Source organism: Notamacropus eugenii, chromosome 5 (genome assembly GCF_028372415.1).
Source record: "Notamacropus eugenii isolate mMacEug1 chromosome 5, mMacEug1.pri_v2, whole genome shotgun sequence".
Taxonomy (NCBI): Eukaryota; Metazoa; Chordata; class Mammalia; order Diprotodontia; family Macropodidae; genus Notamacropus; species Notamacropus eugenii.
Window position 1 is genome coordinate 405,039,019 of NC_092876.1, and position 23,738 is coordinate 405,062,756.

A 23,738-nucleotide genomic window follows, 5' to 3' on the forward strand; every position below is an offset into this window, starting at 1 on the left:
TCCCCTTCCCTCCCTTCCTCCCCCCCCCAATAAGCCAGTTGTTAAACATTAATTAACCAGGACTACCCTGAGACTGAATCTTATTCTTTTAAATTTTAATCACTTCTTTATATATCTTGGAAATGAGACTTTTGTTAGAGAAACTTGCTGCAAAGATTTTTCTCCCAGCTATCTGCTTACCTTCTAATTTTAGCTGCACCTTTTTTTATGTAAAAAAAAAAAAACCTTTAAAATTTCATGTCATCAAAATTGTCCATTTTATCTTTAATGATCTTCTTTTTCCTTTGATCATGAACTATTCTCTTATTGACAAGTAGTTTCTTCCTTCTTTCTAGGGTTTATTTATGACATCACCCTTTGCATTTAATTCACATACCCATTTGGAAATTTATTTGGTTTATGGTATGAGATGCTGACCCTTGCCTAGTTTGTGCTTTCTATTTTTCAGCAGTTTTTCTCAAACAGTGAGTTCTTACTCCATGGACCTTTGTATTTATCAAACATTAGACTATTGTGTTCATTTACTTCTATATGTTGTAAACCTAATCTTTTTTTCACTGACCAATGAATCTTTCTATTTCTTAACCAGTACAAAATCATTTAGACGATTGCTGCTTTGTAGTATAGTTTGACATCTGGTTCTGCTAGGTCCATTTCCTTGGGTTATTTTAGAATTATTTCCATTGACCCACGTCTTTTCAAACTGTGCATACTCATTGATACAGCAATAGTGTTACTAGGTCTGTATCCAAAGAAATCATAAAAAAGGGGAAAGAACCCACATGTACAAAAATATTTATAGCAGCTCTTTTTGTGGTGGCCAAGAACTGGAAGTTGAGAGGATGCCCATTGATTGGGGAATGGCTGAACAAGTTGTGGTATATGAATGTAATGGAATACTATTGTGCTATAAGAAATGATGAACAGGTGAACTTCAGAAAAAACCTGGAAAGATCTAAATGAACTGATGCTGAGTGAAGTGAGCAGAACCAGGAGAATATTTCATCTAGGCTCTCTGTCTCTGCTTGTCTTTACCTCTGGGAGATACTATTTGATATACACACATACATACACATATATTATACATACATATATACGCATATATGCACATACATACATATATACATACACACATATGTGTATAAAATCTCATATAGTAGGGTTAACAATAGACATTCTTGCTTTTTTCTTGATTTTACTGAAAGGACATTAATTTATCTCCATTACTTATAATGTTGCCTCTTGGTTTTAGATAAAAAAAACTTAAGACGTTGTAGAAAGGTCTATTTTTTTCCTGCATTTTCTAGTGTTTTTAGCCTTACCTCACTTTTCGTAAATCATCTTTTAAGAAAATTTTATTAGGTCTCATTTTATTAAAATGAAATAAAGAATGTATTAAAATGTTTATAAAGACAAGAATCTTGACATAAAATAAAGCAATATACATAATATTGGAAATAGTTTATGAATTACAATTACTATCCCAGGATCAAGATCTAATCAATAAATCAATCAACAAGCATTTATTAAATACTTACTATGTTACTATGTTCATACTCAAATACAATAAATGAAAGAAGTTTACATCCTAACAGGGGAGACAACAAGGGCACATATAAGTGTATACGTGTGTACGTATAAATGCAAAGTAGTTAACTTCAAGATAGTTTTGAGAAGGAGGGCATTAGAAGGTAAGGGCTTCAGTGGACCAACTCCCTCATTATTGGTTGAAGAAACTGATTCCCGGGGGGCGGAGCCAAGATGGCGGAGTAGAAAGATGCACATACACATAGCTCTGAACCCACAACCCATAGAATGGCTACAGGGAAGTAACTCACGGCGAATTCCGCACCCAGAGGCCACGGAACATTGGAGCGAGGGAGATTTCTGTTCCAGAGAGACCTGCAAACCTCTCGCCGGAGGGTCCTTCGCGCTGCGGACTGGGCGCCGGGACTGGGAGCTGAGTGCAGCCCTGCCGCGGCCGCGGCACCGAGAGGAAAAGATCCGAGCAGGCTTCACAGACAGGATCTCCAGCGGCCACGCGGGTCCCTCCACCCACAGAGGGATCTGCAAACCTCTCGCAAAAGGTCCGTCGCGCTGCAGACACAAAGCCCAGCCCAGACCTGCTGCGGCCACGGCTGCGGCACCGAGAGAAACAGATCCGAGCAGGCTTCAGGGACGGGATCTCCAGCGGCCGCACAAGTCCCTCCACCCACAGGTGACAGGGGTGGGTGAGAGAGTCTCTTTGGCGGGTCGAGAGGGGAGTGGGGTGCCCCCATAATACAGGCCCCCCCCGGGAGGTAGAAGCTGAGAGGCGGCTGCAGACAGGGGCTCCCCAAGCGGGCGGGAGCTTGAATCCATTGCTGAAGGTCTGCGCATAAACCCCCTGAGGGAACTGAGCCTGAGAGGTGGCCCTGCCCCGATCTCAGCACCAGAACATAATCTCATACTGAATAGCAGCCCTGCCCCCGCCAAAAGCCCTGAGGCTGGAAGCAGCATTTGAATCTCAGACCACAAACACGGGCTGGGAGGATCAGGAGGTGAGGTGGGGGTGAGGAAAATATTCAGAGGTCAAGTCACTGGCTGGGAAAATGCCCAGAAAAGGGAAAAGAAATAAGACTATAGAAGGTTACTTTCTTGGCGAACAGGCATTTCCTCCCTTCCTTTCTGATGTGGAAGAACAATGCTTACCATCAGGCAAAGACACAGAAATCAAGGCTTCTGTGTCCCAGCCCACCCAATGGGCTCAGGCCATGGAAGAGCTCAAAAAGATTTTTGAAAATCAAGTTAGAGAGGTGGAGGAAAAGCTGGGAAGAGAAATGAGAGACATGAAGTCAAAGCATGAACAGCAGATCAGCTCCCTGCTAAGGGAGACCCAAAAAAATGTTGCAGAAATTAACACCTTGAAAACTAGCCTAACTTAATTGGCAAAAGAGGTTCAAAAAGCCAATGAGGAGAAGAATGCTTTCAAAAGCAGAATTAGCCAAATGGAAAAGGAGATTCAAAAGCTCACTGAAGAAAATAGTTCTTTCAAAATTAGAATGGCACAGATGGAGGCTAATGACTTTATGCAAAACCAAGAAATCACAGAACAAAGAGAGAAGAATGGAAAAATGGAAGATAATGTGAAATATCTCATTGGAAAAACAACAGACCTGGAAAATAGATCCAGGAGAGACAATTTAAAAATTATGGGACTACCTGAAAGCCATGATCAAAAGAAGAGCCTAGACATCATCTTTCATGAAATTATCAAGGAAAACTGCCCTGAGATTCTAGAACCACGGGGCAAAATAAATATTCAAGGAATCCACAGAACACCGCCTGAAAGAGATCCAAAAAGAGAAACTCCTAGGAACATTGTGGCCAAATTCCAGAGTTCCCAGGTCAAGGAGAAAATACTGCAGGCAGCTAGAAAGAAACAATTCAAGTATTGTGGAAATACAATCAGGATAACACAAGATCTAGCAGCCTCTACATTAAGGGATCGAAGGGCATGGAACAGTATATTCCAGAAGTCAAAGGAACTAGGACTAAAACCAAGAATCACCTACCCAGCAAAACTGACTATAATACTTCAGGGGAAAAAATGGTCTTTCAATGAAATAGAGGATTTTCAAGTATTCTTGATGAAAAGACCAGAGCTGAAAAGAAAATTTGACTTTCAAACACAAGAATGAAGAGAACCATGAAAAGGTGAACAGCAAAGTGAAGTCATAACGGACTTACTAAAGCTGAACTGTTTACATTCCTACATGGAAAGACAATATTTGTAACTCTTGAAACATTTCAGTATCTGGGTACTGGGTGTGATTACACATGCACACACGCTCACATACATAGAGACAGAGTGCACAGAGTGAATTGAATAGGATGGGATCATATCTTTAAAACAAAATGAAATCAAGCAGTGAGAGAGAAATATATTGGGAGGAGAAAGGGAGAAATTGAATGGGGCAGGTTATCTCTTATAAAAGAGGCAATCAAAAGACTCATTAGTGGAGGGATAAAGAGGGGAGGTAAGAGAAAAACATGAAGTCTACTCTCATCACATTCCACTAAAGAAAAGAATAAAGTGCACACTCATTTTGGTAGGAAAACCTATCTCACAATACAGGAAAGTGTATAAGGGGACAAGCAGGGTGGGGGGGATGATAGAAGGGAGGGCATGAGGAGGAGAGTGCAATTCGAGGTCGACACTCATGGGGAGGGATAGGATCAAAAGAGAATAGAGGTAATGGGGGACAGGATAGGATGGAGGGAAATATAGTTAGTCCTATACAACACAACTATTATGGAAGTCATTTGCAAAACTACACAGATATGGCCTATATTGAATTGCTTGCCTTCCAAAGGGAAGGGGTGGGGAGGGAGGGAGGAAGAGAAGTTGGAACTCAAAGTGTTAGGATCAACTGTCGAGTAATGTTCTTGCCACTAGGAAATAAGAAAAACAGGTAAAGGGGTATAGAAAGCTATCTGCCCCTACAGGACAAAAGAGAAGATGGAGACAAGGGCGGTGAGGGATGATAGAAGAGAGAGCAAATTGGTTATAGGGGCAATTAGAATGCTTGGTGTTTGGGGGGGGAGGGGATAAAAGGGGAGAAAATTTGTAACCCAAAATTTTGTGAAAATGAATGTTAAAAGTTAAATAAATAAATTTAATAATAAAAAAAAAAAAAAAGAAAAAAAAAAAAAAAAAAAAAAAGAAACTGATTCCCGGAAGAGCTAAATGACTTGTTCAAGGTATCCAGTTTGTAAGCATAGATATAGATACAGATAATAAACGTAATAATGGAAACCAGATACTGTCAAAAGACGGGAAACCATTGTGCTTGGATGCCATAGGTACCTGAAATCAGAGGTAGAGGAAAAGCATAGGGTTGTTGACTGACCCTTATCCAGCAGCTGTCCCCAACCTCACCAACCATCCTGGGAACTTATTTGTGGAATGACAGGAAACTGGAAACTGATATGGGAAAAGGGGGAGGAGATGGCCCCAAGGGCCTACGAAACAGTACCCTGGTAGCTGACCACCAGCGAATCTCTGCAGGTCTCTGTCTATACATATATATATGTATATACACACACACACACATATATATATGTATGTATGTATACACACATCTCTCTCTCTCTATGTATATATACGTATATACATATATATACGTATATATACGTATATATATACATATATATATGCGTGTGTGTGTATGTGTGTGTGTGTGTGTGTGTGTGCTTTGTATCTACATCAAGGCAAACTAGTGGTCCCTGGAGGCTTTGTATGTATACTTTGTACTCATCCTCTTTCTCCTATGGAAGTCCCTAGTTCTTTCTTCCTGCAGCAGGAGCCTTGGATGAAATTGAGGGCAGAAGAGAAGTACATAGGTGTCTGAGTCACTGCACATCGGGGCGGGAGGTAAGGCAGGGTCCAAGAGATACCAGACCTGCCAACAGTATCCCAGAAATGATGGTTTCACTTCTGTCACCCAGACAGTTGGAGCTAATGTTAGTTTTACTTCTACTTAATTTGATTTGAACTTTGTTTTAATTGAATAAGTGGGTGAATTTCTGTAAGAGTTGTACTTGAAAATATCCAGTAATTATGGCCTTTGTAATATGACCTCCCTCCTACCTACTAAAGGGTTTTGAAAACCCCAGTTTACATAATTCTGCCTTAAAACAAAGGGAGAAGTGACTCTCATTAGAGCTCATTGAGTACAAATCTCAGTCACCATGAGGGATGGAGCCCAACCAAGACTGTCATAGCCCTTCCTTTCCCTAGCCATTTGCCTGATGCTTTCTTTCCTTCAGTAAAGACTTCTTGAAATCCCACCTCCTTCACAAAGCCTTCTCCAGTTAGTGGGAAATACATATGGAATGAGTCTTATAGCCCACTCTAGAACTGATAACCCTCCCAATACCATCTGCCATGCCTATATATGACCAAATCAATATCTCTTATAATTAGTTTTTTCATTTAATTCTCTCTATGTAATAGTCTTTTATTTCCTTTATGCATTGCAGATTTTCATTTCTATATCCATTTCATTTATTTATTTATTTATTCAATAATAAGTGCTTATTATATGCCATGTACTTTAGGCACTGAGGAGAATACAGAAATCAATAAAACAGTTTTTGCCTTCTAGGAGCTTATAGTATAAAGATGTAAATGGACAAAAGTAATGTAAATTAAAATATTGTGAGTGTTTGAGAACATTCCAATGTGCTCTGAAGTGAACCAAAGGAGAAATAACTTCCAGCCACAGAGATCAGAGAAGAAATGGCCCTTTGGCTGTGACACTTTAATAAGGTCAGCATGAAGTATCCTGAAAAGAAAGTCATCTTTTTTTTTTTAATCAAGGATTTGAATGACTTCTCCAAAGTCACATAGCAAGTAAATGTTCAATCTGAGACTTGAATTTTTAGCAAGCAAGGAGTGTATCTAACCCACTCTGTAAAGTATCTGGCATAATTCCAGGAACTGTGGGGGGAGAACATTTAAAAAGTGCTATTTGGTGGTGCCACTCGTTGGGAAATGGTGCATTTTCTCATGATGAACTCTAAAGTAGTTAGCACCAGTAGATCTTGTATCCAATGTACCAAAAGTCGTCAGACTTGTCATTTGAAGGACATTCAGACAATGTGAAACATGTGAATCCAAGTATTTAGGAAATGAAGTGGCTTGTAAAGCTTCAGAGAGGAAGTAATTTGTCTTTCCCAGAACATCTTACACGGTTTATTATGCACACAATCCAAGTGACATTTAAATCATGTAAATTCCTCTCGCTCCTCTACTAATGGTCACAAAGCACACATTTGCAGCTACGTAGAGCAATAAATAAGATCTATTAAAGGAGAGAAAGGCATTTTACATTTCCATATTGCCCTATTTGAATAGAGCTTTTAATCTGTTTCTCTCCATTCATATTCTGACTTTTTCTTATAGTAGATGCTTACTCTATACTTGTTATATCATTCATTTTCTTTTCTTTTCTTTGTCTCTAGCCTTGTTTTTCTAGCTCTCTCTTTTTTTCCCTTTCTCTGTTCCCTTTCTTCTTTCTTTCATTTCCTTCTTCCTTCTCTCCCTCTCATTTTCTCTATCCAGCCACACAACCATGCCTCAGTTACCTTCTCTTTCTTCCCTCTTCTCCCATTGGTGAATTTTTCCTGGAACCTCCATTTTGAGGAAGAGCCCAAGACAACTGTTCTTCAGTCTGTACCATGGCCCCTTTCAGCCCCTTTTTATATATTTTCTTCCCTCATTATCTCTGAGGACAAGGACTATGTTTCTTTTTGCTTATATTTGTAACCCAAGCTCTTAGTATAATACCTGGCATAGAGTATAGATTTAGCAAATACTAGACTTGACTTCCTTCTTTCTTTCATTCCTCCCTTTCTCCCTCTCCTTTCCCTCTTTCTCTTCCTCCCTCTTTCCCCTTCCTTCTTCCTTCCCTCCCTTCTTTTCCCTCTCATCTATCCTTGAGGAATATTGGTTTCTTTGTCCCACAAGAAAGGAAGCAATTTAGTTGTTCCTTAACAATTGGTTCAGAGAAGACATGCCCAATTGCCCAAAGGAAAAAGAAGAACCAGTGACATCACATAGCCTATTACCTGGAAGGAGAGATTTTTCAGTGACTTACCATGTCTCTCATGGTCAAAAGCAAAAACTTCACAAAATGGCTCTTTGACAACAAATGTAAGATACATTTGTAGGTTTTGACACAGCTATTTTCAGGGGTACATGGGATCTCATGTGGAATCTTAGAGAAGGAAAGCACCTTAGTAGTTTTCTTGTCCAAAGCTATACCTGATGCAGAAATGTCTTTTCTGTTTTCTGACAGAATACAGTCAGAAAAGCAGTTTGTCACTTAACTTATATCTTATGAACCCAACCAAAAAGATCAGCATGTAATAAATATACCTAGAGGATCCCCTCTTCTGTTTACAGGCTCTACTGTATCCATTTCTTCCTCTCTCACTATTATTGACTATCAGAAGTGAGTTCTGGTGCCATCCCATCCAGAGCTGTACATCCTGCTACCCTGTACCCTTTTCTCAGTGAAAAGAGAAATGTCCACAGGTCATTTTGTCACTGCATTCCCTAACTATCACCATTTTCCGCTCTCCTTTTCCCTACTTCTATGCCTTAAGACTCCAGGCAAAACACTGATTTTTTTCAAGCCTCCTCCTCCCACCAGTCCCATAATTGGGTTCATATGAATGAGCCTAACATGTCTTATTATTCTCAGTTGTCAAAGAAAATTGAAGATAAGTACCAGAAGGTTCTTTTCCTCTGTACACAGCAAAAATGTTTACTAATTAAAAAGTGAGGCTCTTTTCCCTTCCCCGGAAACATTCATTTAGTCCCAGTCTCCTTGTCTCCTTGCTTTGGCTTTGCAACAAAATGCAATTAACAGCTTTCTTTCCTGTATGAAATCTTAAATTGTTAGAACAGATAAACTGTGCTAAAGGAAAGTTCATTCACAGTCAAATATGGAAAGCTCTTACATGATACCCTTCATTAAGGTGAGTCCAAGGTCGTTTCACTCACCAATTCTCAGAAGAAAAGGAACTTAGAACCTGTATTGGAGGCTCAAAACTAAACTTAAAACTACTGGTCTGGTATCATAGGAACTCATGAAAATGTAGTGCTGGGAGAGGGCAGGTAGATGGTGTGGTGGACAAAGCACTGGGTTTGGAAGCAGGAAAACTCATCTTCCTGAATTCAAATCCAGCCTCAGATACTTACTAGCTCTGTGTTGCTGGACAAGTCACTTAATGCTGTTTGTCTCGGTTTCCTTATCTGTAAAATGGGCTAAAGAAGGAAATCTTTGTATCTTTGCTAAGAAAATATGGTAAACTACTCTAGTATCTTTGCCAAGCAAACCTCAAACGAGATCACGAGAGTCAGACATGAATGAAAATGACTGAACAACAGGGTGGGGAGTGACTTTAAAGAGCAGATCATCATAGGAGTCGAAGCTGGAAGACTTAGAGAGATCAACTAGTTCAATCCCTTTATTTTAAATATGAGTAAAGTGAAACAGGGGCAGAGAGACAGAGATAAACAGACAGAAAAAGAGAGGTAGAGACAGACATACAATTCCACTTCCCTTTTTCTTTCGACCTCAAAGTCACTTGTATATCTTAACCTAGAGATAACATTTCTTGGTTCTTCAGCACTATTACATTCCTACAGGGTTTGTACCTGTATGTTCAGAGTTGTTGTTTAATAGCTTCCATTGTGTCTGATTTTTCATGATTCCATTTGGGGTTTTCCTGACAAAGATACTAGAGTGGTTTGCCATTTCCTTCTCCAGCTCATTTTATAGATGAGGCAACTGAGGCAAACAGGGTTCAGTGATGTGTGCAGGGTCACATGGCCAATAAGTGTCTGTGGCCAGATTTGAATTTGGGAAGCTGAGGCTCCCGGACTCCAAGCCCAGTGCTCAATTCACTGTGCCCCTAGCTGCCCCCCATATTCAGATAATCCCCTGCATATGCAGAGGTTGATAGGAGAGAGAAGCAAGAAAAATGAGACAGGAATAAAGCTCACCAAATTCTCTATTTGGTACATTTCCCCAACTGTAAAATGAGAATAATAGTATTTAGGCTCTGTGTAATTTCAACAAGAGATTATCAGAATTAAGAAAGTTAATGTTATAGAATGCTTTGAACTGTGTGTGTGTGTGGGGGGGGGGGTAGAATTAAAATGCCTGGGTTCAAATCCCACCAGCCATGCTTACTAATCATGTGACATGGAAAAGTCACTTCTCTCACCCCACTGTGTCTCAGTCTCCTCAGCTGTAAAACTCTAGGGTTGGAGTAGATAGCATCTGAGGCCATGCACTTAGATAGCCTTCCAACTTCCAATTTAGATGTGTGAAATTCACAGTGGCTGTTGTATCTGACTTCCTGAGATTTCTAGACACTTCCTTGTTCATGAGGGTAATTCACTTCATGTAGCTATGGGAAAACTCAATTATGCAAAAGGTTATCAACTCAAAGGCAATGAAGCAATAGTCTCCTGTGGTCTTGTACTTGTCATCTTAATTCTTAAGGGCTGGTATTTATTTTTGCACTAATGGTACTTTTAATTCTTTCCTCCCAACACGCGCACACGCGCACGCACACACACATATACACACACTGTTTCTGCCTCTGTCTCTCTTAGATAAATCTCCCTCTATCCCACTCCCCTAAACTAGCCTCTAGTGTCCATTTCCCCTTAGAACCAGACTTCCCTGCTGTATAAAGACTGGTCAGAGGAAATGAGAATATATTAGTCTATAAAACAAAAAAATTCAGCAGGAAAATCATTGTTTTCAAGTATATGAAGGGTAGTTTTGTACAAACAGAATTAAATTTGTTCTTTCTTGACCTAGAGAACAGCAGAAGGAAGAAAGAGTGGCTGGATGTTTCAGAGGTATATTTTAGATTGTTGTCAGGAAAGATTTCCTAAGAATTAAAGCTATCGAAAAGTGCATTCAATTGTCTGAGAAAATTTCTCAGTTTCCATCACTTGAAGAAGGCACTGGATAATTGTGCTTTTCAAGGCTTTTGTAGAAGGACTCTTATTCACATTTGTGTTGGACTAATGTTATAGAGGGGTTAGCTAGGTGGGGCCATAGTGCATAGGCTGCCAGGGTTGCAGTCAGGAAGACTCATCTTCCTGAGTTCAAACAGGCACTTCACAGTTGTGTGACCTTGGGCAAGTCAGTTAACCCTGTTTGCCTCAGTTTTCTCAGCTGTAAGGTGAGTTGGTGAAGAAAAGATACTCCAGTATCTCTGCGAAGAAAATACTAAATGAGGTGGCAGAAGTTGGACATGGTTGAAACAACTTAACAGCAAAAATGTTACAGAGATATATGAAGACTTGGAACTATTATAGCTTTCTTCTGCTTGTGTGTATCTTTTAGCCCTGGAAACATACTTAGTACTTGAACCCAGGGTAGAAAAAATATTCTTCACAGTGAATTCTAACTGGACCAAGTATGGGTGGATTCCTCAGTTCTAACAGGTGTTCTGTGTCTATGGAACAATTCTTAGCACTGGCCATCACATCTCCAGGATTCAGAGCACTGTGGAGAAGAAAACCACATAGTAAATCTCTGACTGCTTAAGGACATCTTGGAATAGCTAACTACACTCATCTTTGTATAACCTTAAATAAAACTAGGTAACTGTGAGTAGGCTTCATTTGTCAGAACATGGCAGCAATGTGTTGGAAAATGTTTAACAAATGGCTCTGCAAAATATGTATCCATGACATAATTTTAAGCTTGATCTGCATTATTAACATTTTCTCCATTACTTTCCTAAGTCTAAACAATCAGTGGAACAATAAATTATGACCTGATTCATCACATTTGCTGATTTTTTCTAAGGTGTAAATACTCACGCTGAAAATTTTAACAATTGGCTTTTGTAAGTCAGCTTGAACTAACTCCTTGGGCCATGGGAATCTTTTGAACCTGGTAGTTCATATCAAGACAATGAATTGCCCCTAAGGTATGTTCAGATTCTAAGATTGTGTAATTCTGTGATCATATAACTTGCTAGCTTGGTTCCTAGGCTAATGTGTGGGTAATATAAACTCACCTAACCCAAGACTTAATGTTCAGTCCACACCTTTCCTGTACTTATCTGATCGGTACCTTTTACTCTTGCAGAAGGAATTCCTGAAATGTAAATAGAAGGAGGTCTCATTTAAGTCTAAATCAATGATCATAAGACTCTATTAAGCATGGATCAAGAAAAAAGCCTCAGGCTGCTGGAGGGGAAGTGAATTTTCAGAGGCCAGTTATGGCCTCCCTAAGTCAAAATGGTGATCTCTTTGATTTTTTTTTTTGCTTTTATCTACTAATACTCAAGAAAATCTAGGATATTAGAGTATGAAAGCCATTGCAGCCCATTTGACATTCTAAAGAGCTTTTTATATTTAAATTTTTATATTTGTAAAAAATTATATTTATATAAAATGCTTTTTATTTATATGATACATTCATAGAGGGAACTCCAGGGAACATGGGGAGACTAGGAAGAAACTGGGTTTGAAGTGACAGGTTGTGGGTTTAACTCATAGCTCTGCTAAGGTCCCATAACCCTTATTCAAGTTTCTTCCTCTCTTTGTGCCTCACTTCTCTAACCTATAAAGTGAGAGAGTTGGAATGATTTCAGATATACTCCAGCCGGCATAAAGCACAACATTCTCCAGAGTCAAGTCACTGCCAAGTGAGTCTTACTTGATCTAGTATCTGAATCTCATTTTTTTTTTTTGACAAATCCAAGGGAGCTCAAGGGTCCAACTTCCCAAAGCAGAGGAAAGGGAAAGAAAGAATAGGAGCAAGGAAAGAATAAAATGAAAGGAAAAGGGGGAAAATGTGGAATGAGTCCAAGCAAGAGTTCAAATGAAAAGGATGAGCAAAGATTCTACTAAAAAAGAGAATGAGAGTAGAGTTAACCTCTCTCAAGGGAAATGTGGGTTCCATAGGCTGAAAATTGTATGGAATTTGCACTTGCAATCCCAGGTACATACAGGAATGTCTAGACTCTTTTATACTGCATTGTAATTCGTCATAGCAAAGAGAAAAAATTAAAAATTTGAAAATGCCTGCTTAAGAGGGAGACAGGTGTAACCTAGAGAACTTCAGGCTAAATTCAATTCATTTAAACAAACATTATTTAGTACCAACTACATTCAAGGTTCCATATACTAGGGTACCATAATCTCAATAACACAATCCCAGTAGCTACAGTCCTCATGAGTTCACCATTTAAAAGGAGAAGGGGAGGATATGATAGGTCCTCAGAAAAAAAGACGAAAGTATGGTGCAAGGTAGAATGTGATGCTAGAAAAAGGACTCAAAGACAAAGAGCTCTAAGGAGATTTGAGGAGGGAGGATTTGAGGAATGTCTGGAAGACATTCATGGAAGATGTAGCAGCTGAGCTGGGTCTCAAGGAAGAGAAAGATTTCAATAGTCATTTCTTGGCCAACATTAGCTCATGAAGGTGAAGGATTACTAAATAAAGCTTACCATACAGTTTGGCTGAAACATAGAAGGTATGATAGAGGATAGTTTGAAATATGCCAGGGAAGGTAGGTGGAAGACATATTGAATTGTCTTAATTTTGTCTTTAAATTAGTCTTTTATCCTATACACAATGTGGCATTTAAAAAGTTCAAGAGATAATTTCTGGGTCATTTCATCATCTTATTAATAAGGCTGGCTTGTTTATTAATAAAACAGCGATCAGTGGCCCTCTTGAATGCCAAAGATCCTCATGGTAGTGGGCTCATAGTTTATATTCCCTTGGAAGAGTGGGTGTTCCTGAGAGTGGCAATCAACTCTGATTGGTTAACAATTAATGAAAAAATGACTATTATAATAAGATGCAGGCTTATTCTAGTGAGAGTGTTGAGGTATGTGATTTGGATTACCCAAGTCTGATCAAAGAGACTTATCAATTTCCATATCACCTGTCTGACAAACACTTTTCAATACTTTCCCATACCTCTCTAAGTAATCACAATGAACAGGAATCCTCCCATTAGCCCAAACTTAGAATTTCTTTTGCTGCTTGATTAGATCTTAGCCTGAGGAAGACTTGGAGCAAGATTTCCCATACTGGTTGATTTCTGGATGAAGAAGTAGAAAAGGGGAAAAACCTTAGTCCCAATACAATAATTAGTTATTAAATAGAAGAGAAATAATCATTTCTCTCAATAGTAAAGAGTCAATGAAGGTTACTGAGCTAGGAAGTGATATGGTCCAAACTGCTTCTGTTATAGCAGTAATATGAGGGATGAATTAGAAAAGAAGAAACTGGAGGTAGGGAGACAAGTTTGGATGTGATTATAACAGTCGAGCTGAAGGGTGATAAGGTTAGTTGCAAGGGGTATAGAAAGAAAATAGATTCACGATTTTGTGGAGGTAGAGTATGAGTCCAGAAGGATATTTGGGTGGAGATAGCCAGATAACCATCATAAATAGAGGTAAAGCCACAAGTTTGGTTGAGTTCATCTAGAAAAACTATAAAGATAAAAAGGAGGGCCAAGTTTAGCATCTTGGGGGTGCACCCATGTTTTAATGGTAGGAAAAAGATAATGAACCATTAAAGTAAACCAGGAAAAATGTTTAGATAAGAAGGAGGAGAACCAGTAATGTCACTGAAAGTCACATGTGACATGTCACCTAATGTCACATGAAGAGATAATTGCCCAGAAGAAAGTTAGTCAATAATGTTAAATGCAGCAGTCAAGAAGGATGGGAGTCGACAAATAGTTGTTGGATTTGTCTTTTTAAAAGGTCATTGATGACTTGGGAAAGAGTAGTTTCATTAGAGTGAGGAAGTCAGGTTTCAATGAACTAAGGAATGAACGGGTGGTAAGGAAGAGGAAAGATACTGAGCATCTGATACTTTCTTTCCAAAAGTTTATCAATGAAGTAGATGAGATATATGTAATAATAGCCAGAGGAAATGACAAGATCAAAGGAAGGCATTTTTTTGTTTGGGTTTTTAGGATATAAACTTATTTCAGATAATGTGGAAGGAATAAATAGGGGAGAAGAGTAAAGATATGAAAGAGGGAATGATTGATAGATAAAAATGGATTTCTCGAAGAGAAAGGTATGAGGTGAACGTTTTAGAAGGGAGGCAAGGCTGAGAAAGTATGATCCCTGTCTTAGTGCTAAGCTATTGTGACTTGCAGGATAACATCACCCCAAGAAATTCTGACACCAGAAATCTCTATCCTGGCAGTTTCCCATCTCTGGGAAGCTTACCAAGTGACATGATATTGTTGACCTTAGAAATGGAGGTGGTCTAAGTATTAGGAGAATAAGAAGAGATGGAGAAAGTAAGGTTTTATCTTCCAGACAAGGCCCTTTGGACTTGATCCCAAGCATTCTTCGAAGTAGTCTCAAAAGGTTTGTAATTGATGAGTTCCCTGTCTCTGTGGGGTTAACATTCAAACACCATAGGATGAGATGATAAAGAAGGTATGGGTGATTCGCTTCGTGTTGCTATGGGAAAACACAATTATACAAAGTCTACCTATTCCTTAAATTCTACCTTTTGTAAGAAGCCTATCCTGGTCACTCCAGCCCATAACCATCTGTCCTTCTTTTGTACTCCAGCAGCACTTCTGTATTATTTAGTATTTAACATATCCTATCCTATAACTTTTACCTTTCTGTGCATGTTAATCTTATACCCCTTCTATCCTTTCCCAACCTCCTGATATAATTGTTACAAGTTTCCCATGAGTGAAAACTTGCATTTTATATATATTATATATATTGTCTTATATTTATATAGCATCTAGAGAGTACATATTAGGTAAAAAAAATCATTAATTGAATGATTAAATGAATAAGAAAAACAATTGCTTAGTTTTTATTGAAATTTATCTCCTCTCTCCATGCTAGATAACTTTTCTCTATGCTTCTGATTCAAGAGAAGAAAAACAGCTGGTTTTACTCTCCCTCCCCCTTGATGGTGAGCAGTCACATTTTAGGTGCCAACTGGAAGACACAGAGATGGAAGTGACGCACTTCTTGGCTAAAAAAGAAGATAGATGAGTAAGTTCAAGGACATAGGGTAGACAAAACAAGACAGAGGTTGAGATAGAATGAGTCTATATCTGGCTGCCACTACCCAAACCCCAATGCTCCACAAAAGATGAGCAAAGCTAGGCAGAATGTGTGAAGTCCTAAACAGGCCAGTCAAGTCAAGAACCAGAGAGAGAACTGAAGACCTGTTACAGATCTGTGAGGAGAAACGTGGTAGCATTGAGAGCTAGCCATAACTACTAAACTTCTACTTCTATCTTTTCCATTGTTTATACTCCTGGGAGGCTGAGGGTTGCAGTGTTTGGAAACTGTTATATTGATTTTCCTAAACTCCTTTGCAGGTTCACAAGAGTGGTGGCCATGGTTAAGTTAGAACAATGGAACTGCCTTTTCCTAAAATGATTAGGTTCATAATGTGCCTGCATATCAGAAAGGAGTGACTGGGATCTTAGAAGATCCAGTTAGGGGGTAGGCATATGTACAGTAGATTTTTCACTGCATAGTTGTCTCTTTTTATTCTTAGCAATGGATAAAACACTATATATGTAGTTAAGCATATTTGTTATTATGGTAGTTGTGGGGAACATGAAATCTCATTAGACTATAGTCATATGAGTATGACACAGCGAAATAGACCAGATTCAAGGAGAATATCAAATTTCTGGTAGATGAGTCAGTGGAATAAAAATCTCAAGTTCTGATTGGGTAGATCCTCACAGATGACATCCCTGAGATTAGAAAGGCACATCTGGCCACTCAGGGAAAAGCAGAACCAGGGAATTGAAAATCACCTTTCTCTGAGGGCCTTAGAGAGCCTGATACTTTCCCAGGATTCCCTGTAGTGCAGGGTGGAGCACAGAATTGCCAGAGTGAGCATAGTGATTTCTAAGAACTGACCTTTTTGGTGAGCTGAACAAGGTTATTAGCAAGGCCATCTGGTGGTTACATAAAGATGACAAAATTTCACCTAATAGGTAAGTAGCTAAGCTTGGATTCAAGGCCCAGGTTATGAGATTTTAGGTCACGTGCTTTGCCACTAGCCTGGCTTTGTTGTCTCATGTTTCTAACACTTCCATCAGATACCTCACGATTTCTAGCCTTCCTGGACATATAGGTGCACAGGAATTCACATCTCATATGTGGAACTATATTTATATTCTCTGTTTAAAAAAAGAGGGGATAGTATATTTCTTCCTAATACTCAATAGCATTGTTATTTTCTTTCTTTTTTTGCTTATTCCGTGTGTCTTTTTATTGTTTTTTCATAAACCAGCTCTTAAATTTATCATTTCAGTGGTTTTCCTACTTTCGATTCTATTTATTTATTTATTTTTAATGTTCTACAATCACTACCATAAAACTTAGATTTTTACCCCCTGCACACCTACCCTACCACCACCCTGCTTCCTCCCCAAGACTCCATACAATTCTATATAGGATCTACATGTACTTTCCTATTGAATATGTTTTCACTATAGTCATGCTATGTAGATGAACTAAAATAAATGGGAGAAATCATATAACAAATCAAAACATAATACACACACACACACACACACACACACACAAACATGATCTGCTACATTCTGTGAATGAATTCCATAGTTCTTTCTCTGAGTGGGAAGGCATTTTGCCTTAAAAAACCATTGGGAATTTTTTTTTTTTAACACGAAGTTCCAATTCTACCAGAAAAAACTCTCACACACTGTGGTCGTTGCTGTGCACAAAGTTCTCCTGGTTCTGCTCCTTTCACTCAGCATCAGATCATATAAGCCCTTCCAGGCCTCCCTGAAGTCTTCTTGTACATCATTTCTTATGGCTCAATAGTACTCCATTACATTCATATACCATAATTTATTCAGCCATTCCCTAATTGAGGGACATCCCCTTGATTTCCAGTTTTTTTCAACTACAAAGAGAGCTGCTATAAATATTTTTGTACATGTGGGACCCTTTCCCATCTTTATGATCTCTTGGGGATACAGTCCTAGAAGCAGTATCGCTGGGTCAAAGAGTCCCCTGGGCATAGTTCCAAACTGTTTTCCAGAATGATTGGATGAGCTCACAGTTCCACCAACAATGAATTAGTGTTCCAACTCTCCCACATCCTCTCCAACATTTATCATTTTGTCATGTTTGCCAATCTTATAGGTGTGATGTGATACCTCAGAGTTGTTTTGATTTGCATCTCTCTAATCAAAAGTGATTTAGAGCATTTTTCATATGATTATAGATATCTTTAATTTCTTCCTCTGAAAATTGCCTGTTCATATCCTTTGACCATTTATCAATTGGGGAATGACTTGTATAGTTGTACATTTGACTCGGTTCTCTATATATTCTAGAAATGAGGCCTTTATCCCCGAGATCAGCTGTAAAAATTCTTTCCCAATTTACTACATCCCTCTGAATTTTGATTGCATTGGGTTTGGTTGTGCAAAAACTTTTCAGTTTAATGTAATCAAAATTATCCATCTTGTATTTCATAATGCTTTCTATCTCTTCTTTAGTAAAAAATTCTTCCCTTCTCCATAAATCTGATAAATACACTATTCCTTGTCCCTCCAGTTTGTCCATGGTATCAATCTTTATACCTAGATCGTGTACCTATTTAGACTTTATTATTAGGTATGGAGTCAGGCATGAGTCTATGCCTAGTTTCTGCCACATTGTTATCCAGTTTTCCCAGCAATTTTTGTTGAACAGTGAGTTCTTATCCCAGAAGCTGGGGTCCTTGAGGTTATCAAACAGGAGGTTGCTATATTCCTTGCCTACTGTTTCTTGAGTGCCAAGTCTATTTCACTTGTCTACCCTTTTGTTTCTTAGCCAATACCAAGTGGTTTTGATAATTGCTGCTTTACAGTACAATTTGAGATCTGGTAGCGCTAGGCCACCTTCGCTAACATTTCTTTTCATTAGTCCCTTTGATATTCTGGATCTTTTGTTCTTCCAGATAAATTTTGATATTATTTTATCCAGCTCTAGAAAATAATTATCTGATAGTTTAATTGGTATGGCACTAAATAAGTAAATTAATTTAGGTAGAATTGTCATTTTTATTATATTAGCTCGGCCTACCCATGAGCAACTGATGTTTTTCCACTTACTTAAATCTGACTTTATTTGTGCAAAAAGTGTTTTGTAATTGTGTTCATATAGTCCTTGGGTTTGTTTTGGCAGGAAAACTCCTAAGTATTTTATAGTATCTACCCTAGCTTTAAATGGGATTTCTCTTTCTATCTCTTGCTGTTGGACTTTGTTGCTGATATATAGGAATGCAGAAGATTTGTGTGGGTTTATTTTGTAACCTGCAAGTTTGCCAAAGTTGTTTATTATTTCAAGTAGTTTTTTACTTGAATCTCTGGGATTCTCTAAGTATATCATCATATCATCTGCAAAGAGTGATAACTTAGTTTCTTCTTTGCCTGTTCTTATTCCTTCAATTTATCTTGTCTAATTGCTACAGCTAGCATTTCTAGTACCATATTGAATAATGGTGGTGATAATGGACATCCTTGTTTCACCCCTGATCTTATTGGAAATGTATCTAGCTTATCCCCATTGCATATAATGCTTGCTGAAGGTTTTAGGTAGATACTTATTATTTTATGTAAAGTTCCCTTTATTCCTATGTTCTCCAGTGTTTTTAATAGGAATGGGTGAAAAAGCTTTGAAAGCTTTTTCTGCATCTGTTGAGATAATCATGTGGTTTTTGTTAGTTTTGTTGTTGATAGGTTCGAGAATGCTAATAGTTTTCCTAATATTGAACCATCCCTGCATTCCTGGTATGAATCCTACCTGATCATAATCTATTATTCTCATGATAAGATGCTGTATTCATTTTGCTAAAATCTTATTCAAAATTTTTGCATCTATATTCATTAGAGAAATTGGTCTATAATTTTCTTTCTCTGTTTTTTCTCTTCCTGGTTTTGGTATCAAAACCATATTTGTATTAGAGAAAGAATTCGGGAGGACTCCTTTACCAATTTTCAAAAATAGTCCATATAGTATTGGAATTAACTGTTCATTAAATGTTTGATAGAATTCACTTGCAAATCTGGCCCTGGAGATTTTTTCCTAGGGAGTTCATTGATGACTTGTTCAATTTCTTTTTCTGAGATGGGGTTGTTTAAGTATTCAACTTCCTATTCTGTTAATCTGGGCAATTTGTATTTTTTAAAAATACTCATCCATCTTGTTTAGATTATCGAATTTGTGGGCATAAAGTTGGGCAAAGTAATTTCTAATTATTGCTTTAATTGCCTCCTCATTGGAGGTGAGTTCACCCCTTTCATTTTTAATATTAGTAATTTGATTTTCTTCCTTTTTTTAAATCAAATTGACCAAAGGTTTATCAATTTTATTAGTTTTTTCATAAAACCAACTATTGGTTTTATTAATTCAATAGTTTTCTTAATTTCAATTTTATTAACCTCTCCTTTGGTTATCATTGTCATTTTCTAGTGCAAGAATCACTAATCAAGGAGGAGGAGGAAATAACACTTCTTTTGGGTGTGTGGAATAAGAGAAGCTCCAATGGAAATGGAGGCAGCTATACATTATAGCCATTGGGTGCTCAAAGCCACAAAGCAGTAACAAACACATGGCACACTGTTTAGGAAATGCTTCCAATGTAAGATTTTTATTTTAGTTCTGTATTTTTAATGAGAGGTTTATGCAATAGTTTATGCAATTGATAGGAAGAATTAGGAATAGTGCTGAAATATTCCAAGGTGTCAGTAAATCAGGTAATATTTAGCTTGGTGGAAAATAGGGACAGTATCTGGTGTCAGATAACAATCCAAATATCTGATATGATATGCAATAAGCAATTTCACATGTTGGTTGCAGTCAACCCTACCTGGGTTAACAATACATTGACTTCCAGAAAGCTTCTAAAACCTGTTGACAATAATTTGGGTAAAATAAGGACACAGTAGCTCCAAAGCCCAGAGTGACCAGGGAGTGACTTTGTGGGAAAAGCTCCTGTTTTGCTAGAGAAATGAGGCCTGGGAAGCAGAATGGGATAAAGTATGATCAGGCAAGAGCCAATAAGATGTTTATTTATTTTTTTAAAAAGCAGGAAGAGTTTGGGAAAGTAAATGAGGATGAAAGGTTTTGCTTGTTTGTTTCTTGGTTTGTTTCTTGGCCACAAACCATGAAAAATTCATATGGAAATGAATAGGATATGGTACTTCAGCTTCAACCAACCTAAAATGCCTCATTCTACCAGAGGCAGAAAGTGCTGTCGCTACAATGGTCTTGAACAATGATCAGTAAATCCTTTGCTATTTTCAGGTTCACCTCCAGAACTTTGAGATGGCCTGCAGTGAGTGGAACTAGTGCAAATGGTAAGTCTGATGTAGGAATCAGCTCAATGGAATCTGTCCTAAAGATTGTTTCTAGAGGAAGAGAAGAGATAGGTAGAACAACTTAAACAAATTTTTTGGCATGCAGGGTTTTACACTGACACTGACACTTTGGGAAAGTTTTAATCCGGGGAGCATAACTCTTAGTGTATTTGTTACTGTTCTCCTTAGAAACACTGTCTAGGAACCCTCTAACCCTTGACCTGGCCTTGGAGCAGGACATGTATGGCTCAGCTTCATAGGGACTATCCTCTGAGTCTGAGGACGAGACCTCTTGGAATTGCTTCTTAATGTCAGATTTTTTCTTGTTCTTGTTCCTTTTTGAATCATCATCTGTTGTATCTTTCAATGGGTCAGTCTCAGCCTCTTCAAAATGAAAGAGCAGAAAATCAGAATCCTTCTTCTCGTTTGGCCTAGAAAATAAAGTAATCGGAGTTACGTGGAGTCTGCTGAGAGGTTCAGGTAGGACATGGCTAGTGGAAGGAAACACAGGCTCACAAGCTGGCTACAGGATATTTCTTCAGCCATCATTCCGTGCCCTGCCTTCCCCAACTGCCAATCCCTACACACAAAGAAAATAATCTTACCACCAGAGAATTTCAGGTTGCCTGGATTTATTTTACTCAAGTCGTTTTTAGAAGACTTTGGGGATGTAAAAGACCAGCACACTTTTCGGTAGGTTTGACATTGCAATTCACTTGCATGGAATCTCCGTGCAAAGTACTGGGATCAATTGGCTTACTACATGGCCACCAAACTGGATTTTCCTCTACTTCATATGGTGGTCTACATCCCTAGCTGAAAACTACCCAGATAATCAAATTAATCACATTCAATACACAATATATAAACCTGAAACTCTGAGAAGAGAATGACTACTTACCCTCGTTTAGACTAGGCTCCCAATCCCTACTTCCACCCCCTGATTCCCAAATGACAAGGTGCATGTCATAAAATTTTCCAAATTAAAAAAAAAAACAAAAAAAACTTGAAAACAAAATAGAGCATGCCAGTGAAACACAAGTCTTGGCAGATCCTACCAAACTGGAAAGGTTTTGTGGAGGGCCTGTACTTTAACTAGGGCAGGGTGAATGGGGTTTTACCCAGAGTATAAAATTTGGAAGGTGTCAAACTTATAGGGTACTGACAGCATTTTCAAGTTTTCAGCATTAGAAAAATAATAACGTTTAGCAAGTGGTTGGCAAGAATAGTTAAAATAGGCAGTAATTGGAGGACGGATTGTAATGAACCTCTTCCTTAACCAGCAATGCTTGCCTTGACCACTCTCTTCACACAAACACGCATAACAGAGGGTATGCCTTGTGTTACTTGCCCAAAGAACAAAAATTCCTGGTTATAACTCTGGGTATGTCCAAAAACCAACAATCATCTCTCTAAATCTGGAAAGGCTTATCATTAGGTTGGCTACCAGGTGATGAATTTTTCAAACACAACAACTCTTGAAGATCATGTATTACATTATGATCTGAATCAGTGAAGGGAGTACCCACATAGATGAAATCACAAATCAGTGAAACATTAAGGTATATAGTTTTAAGTTTAAAATTTAATATAAAGCATAATTATAAAGTAATGATTTTATATATGTGTATATATGTGTATATATATATATATATATTTAAAAGTTATGAGAAATTATGCATCCACATAAGTGTTGGGCCCTTCAAAGTGAGGACCTTAAGAGTCTGTACACCTCTTCAAGTGATGCTGCCCCTCCTTAGGACACTTGGAAATCCCTACATCCAGTCTGTTTTCACAGCCTATTGATGAATCCCATGAAAAAATTCTGCTTTATTCCTGTATAGTCATTCTGTGTTTTATATTCCTTTGGGGGCCAAAACCAATGTATACCCACTGTAATTATCCATTTTATTTACATGGATTTACATTCTTATATGCTATTATTTACATTTAGAGCCAAACATGACTCTGAATGATTTTTAGATTTAATGGCCTCTAAAGTAGACTCTCCCAGCTCTAAATCTGTGGTTCTATGCTCCATGATTCTATGACCATTGAGGATATTAAAAGTAAACAGATGCAAATGAGGAGTTTTCACAAATGTTTTGAACCACAGCATCATTTTTTTTAATGATATGCATCACCTTCCAAGGAAGCGACTGTGAAGGGCAGTGATTATTTGAAGATATAGGTTCAGTTGTTCTGGTATGCTTTATTTAAAAAAAAGCAATATTGTTTGGCTGTCTTTGTGGAAAGAAGAGACATTTCCTCCTTATTTCTTCTTGTTTTGATCAGGGATAGATCCTGTCAGAGCTACAACTAGGGTGGGATAGCTAGGGTTTTTATCTCAGGGATCTGAAATTTAGAGAACTCTGGCAGTGCTTGTATTTCTTCAGCAGGTTAAAAAAAGGTTAATCTTTCCACCTAGTTAGTAAGAATTTTTGTTTAAAAGAGGAAGCTACAGGATAGCATGCTTCCGCTCTGCTATAGCCACCTCACAGATAAGCTCTCTTTGGACTTAGATCCATTATCAGTGACCTTTCAGTGTCCCAGGGTCTCTGTCCATGATTTTTAGATCTCTGTGTCCCTCTTTCAGGAAAAAGTATCCTGAAGCCCCTCCTTCCATCGGGTCTTGTGTGTCAAAGATCCTCTCCCCTCTTCCTCCTAAGTTAAATAGAGCTGAAAAAGGTTGATATAAGCATATATTTCATGCTGCTTCTCGTCCTAGGAACAATTGACATTTGCTTTGGGTGCCCACATTTCTAATTGGCTCTGGACACTACATATTCTAACAGGATCCTATGC

The 23,738-nt window shown here is 38.2% G+C and overlaps 1 protein-coding gene across 1 annotated transcript in view; it reads right to left on the minus strand.

Moving 5' to 3' along the window:
- Nucleotides 1–20,196: 20,196 nt before the first annotated feature.
- Nucleotides 20,197–23,738, minus strand: part of VWA3B (von Willebrand factor A domain containing 3B) — a 214,758-nt gene continuing 211,216 nt past the window's right edge. The window contains exon 29 of the mRNA XM_072614594.1: nt 20,197–21,364. Coding sequence (XP_072470695.1) covers nt 21,016–21,364 — 349 coding nt within the window. The 3' untranslated portion in view covers nt 20,197–21,015. The remainder of the gene's footprint in view (nt 21,365–23,738) is intronic.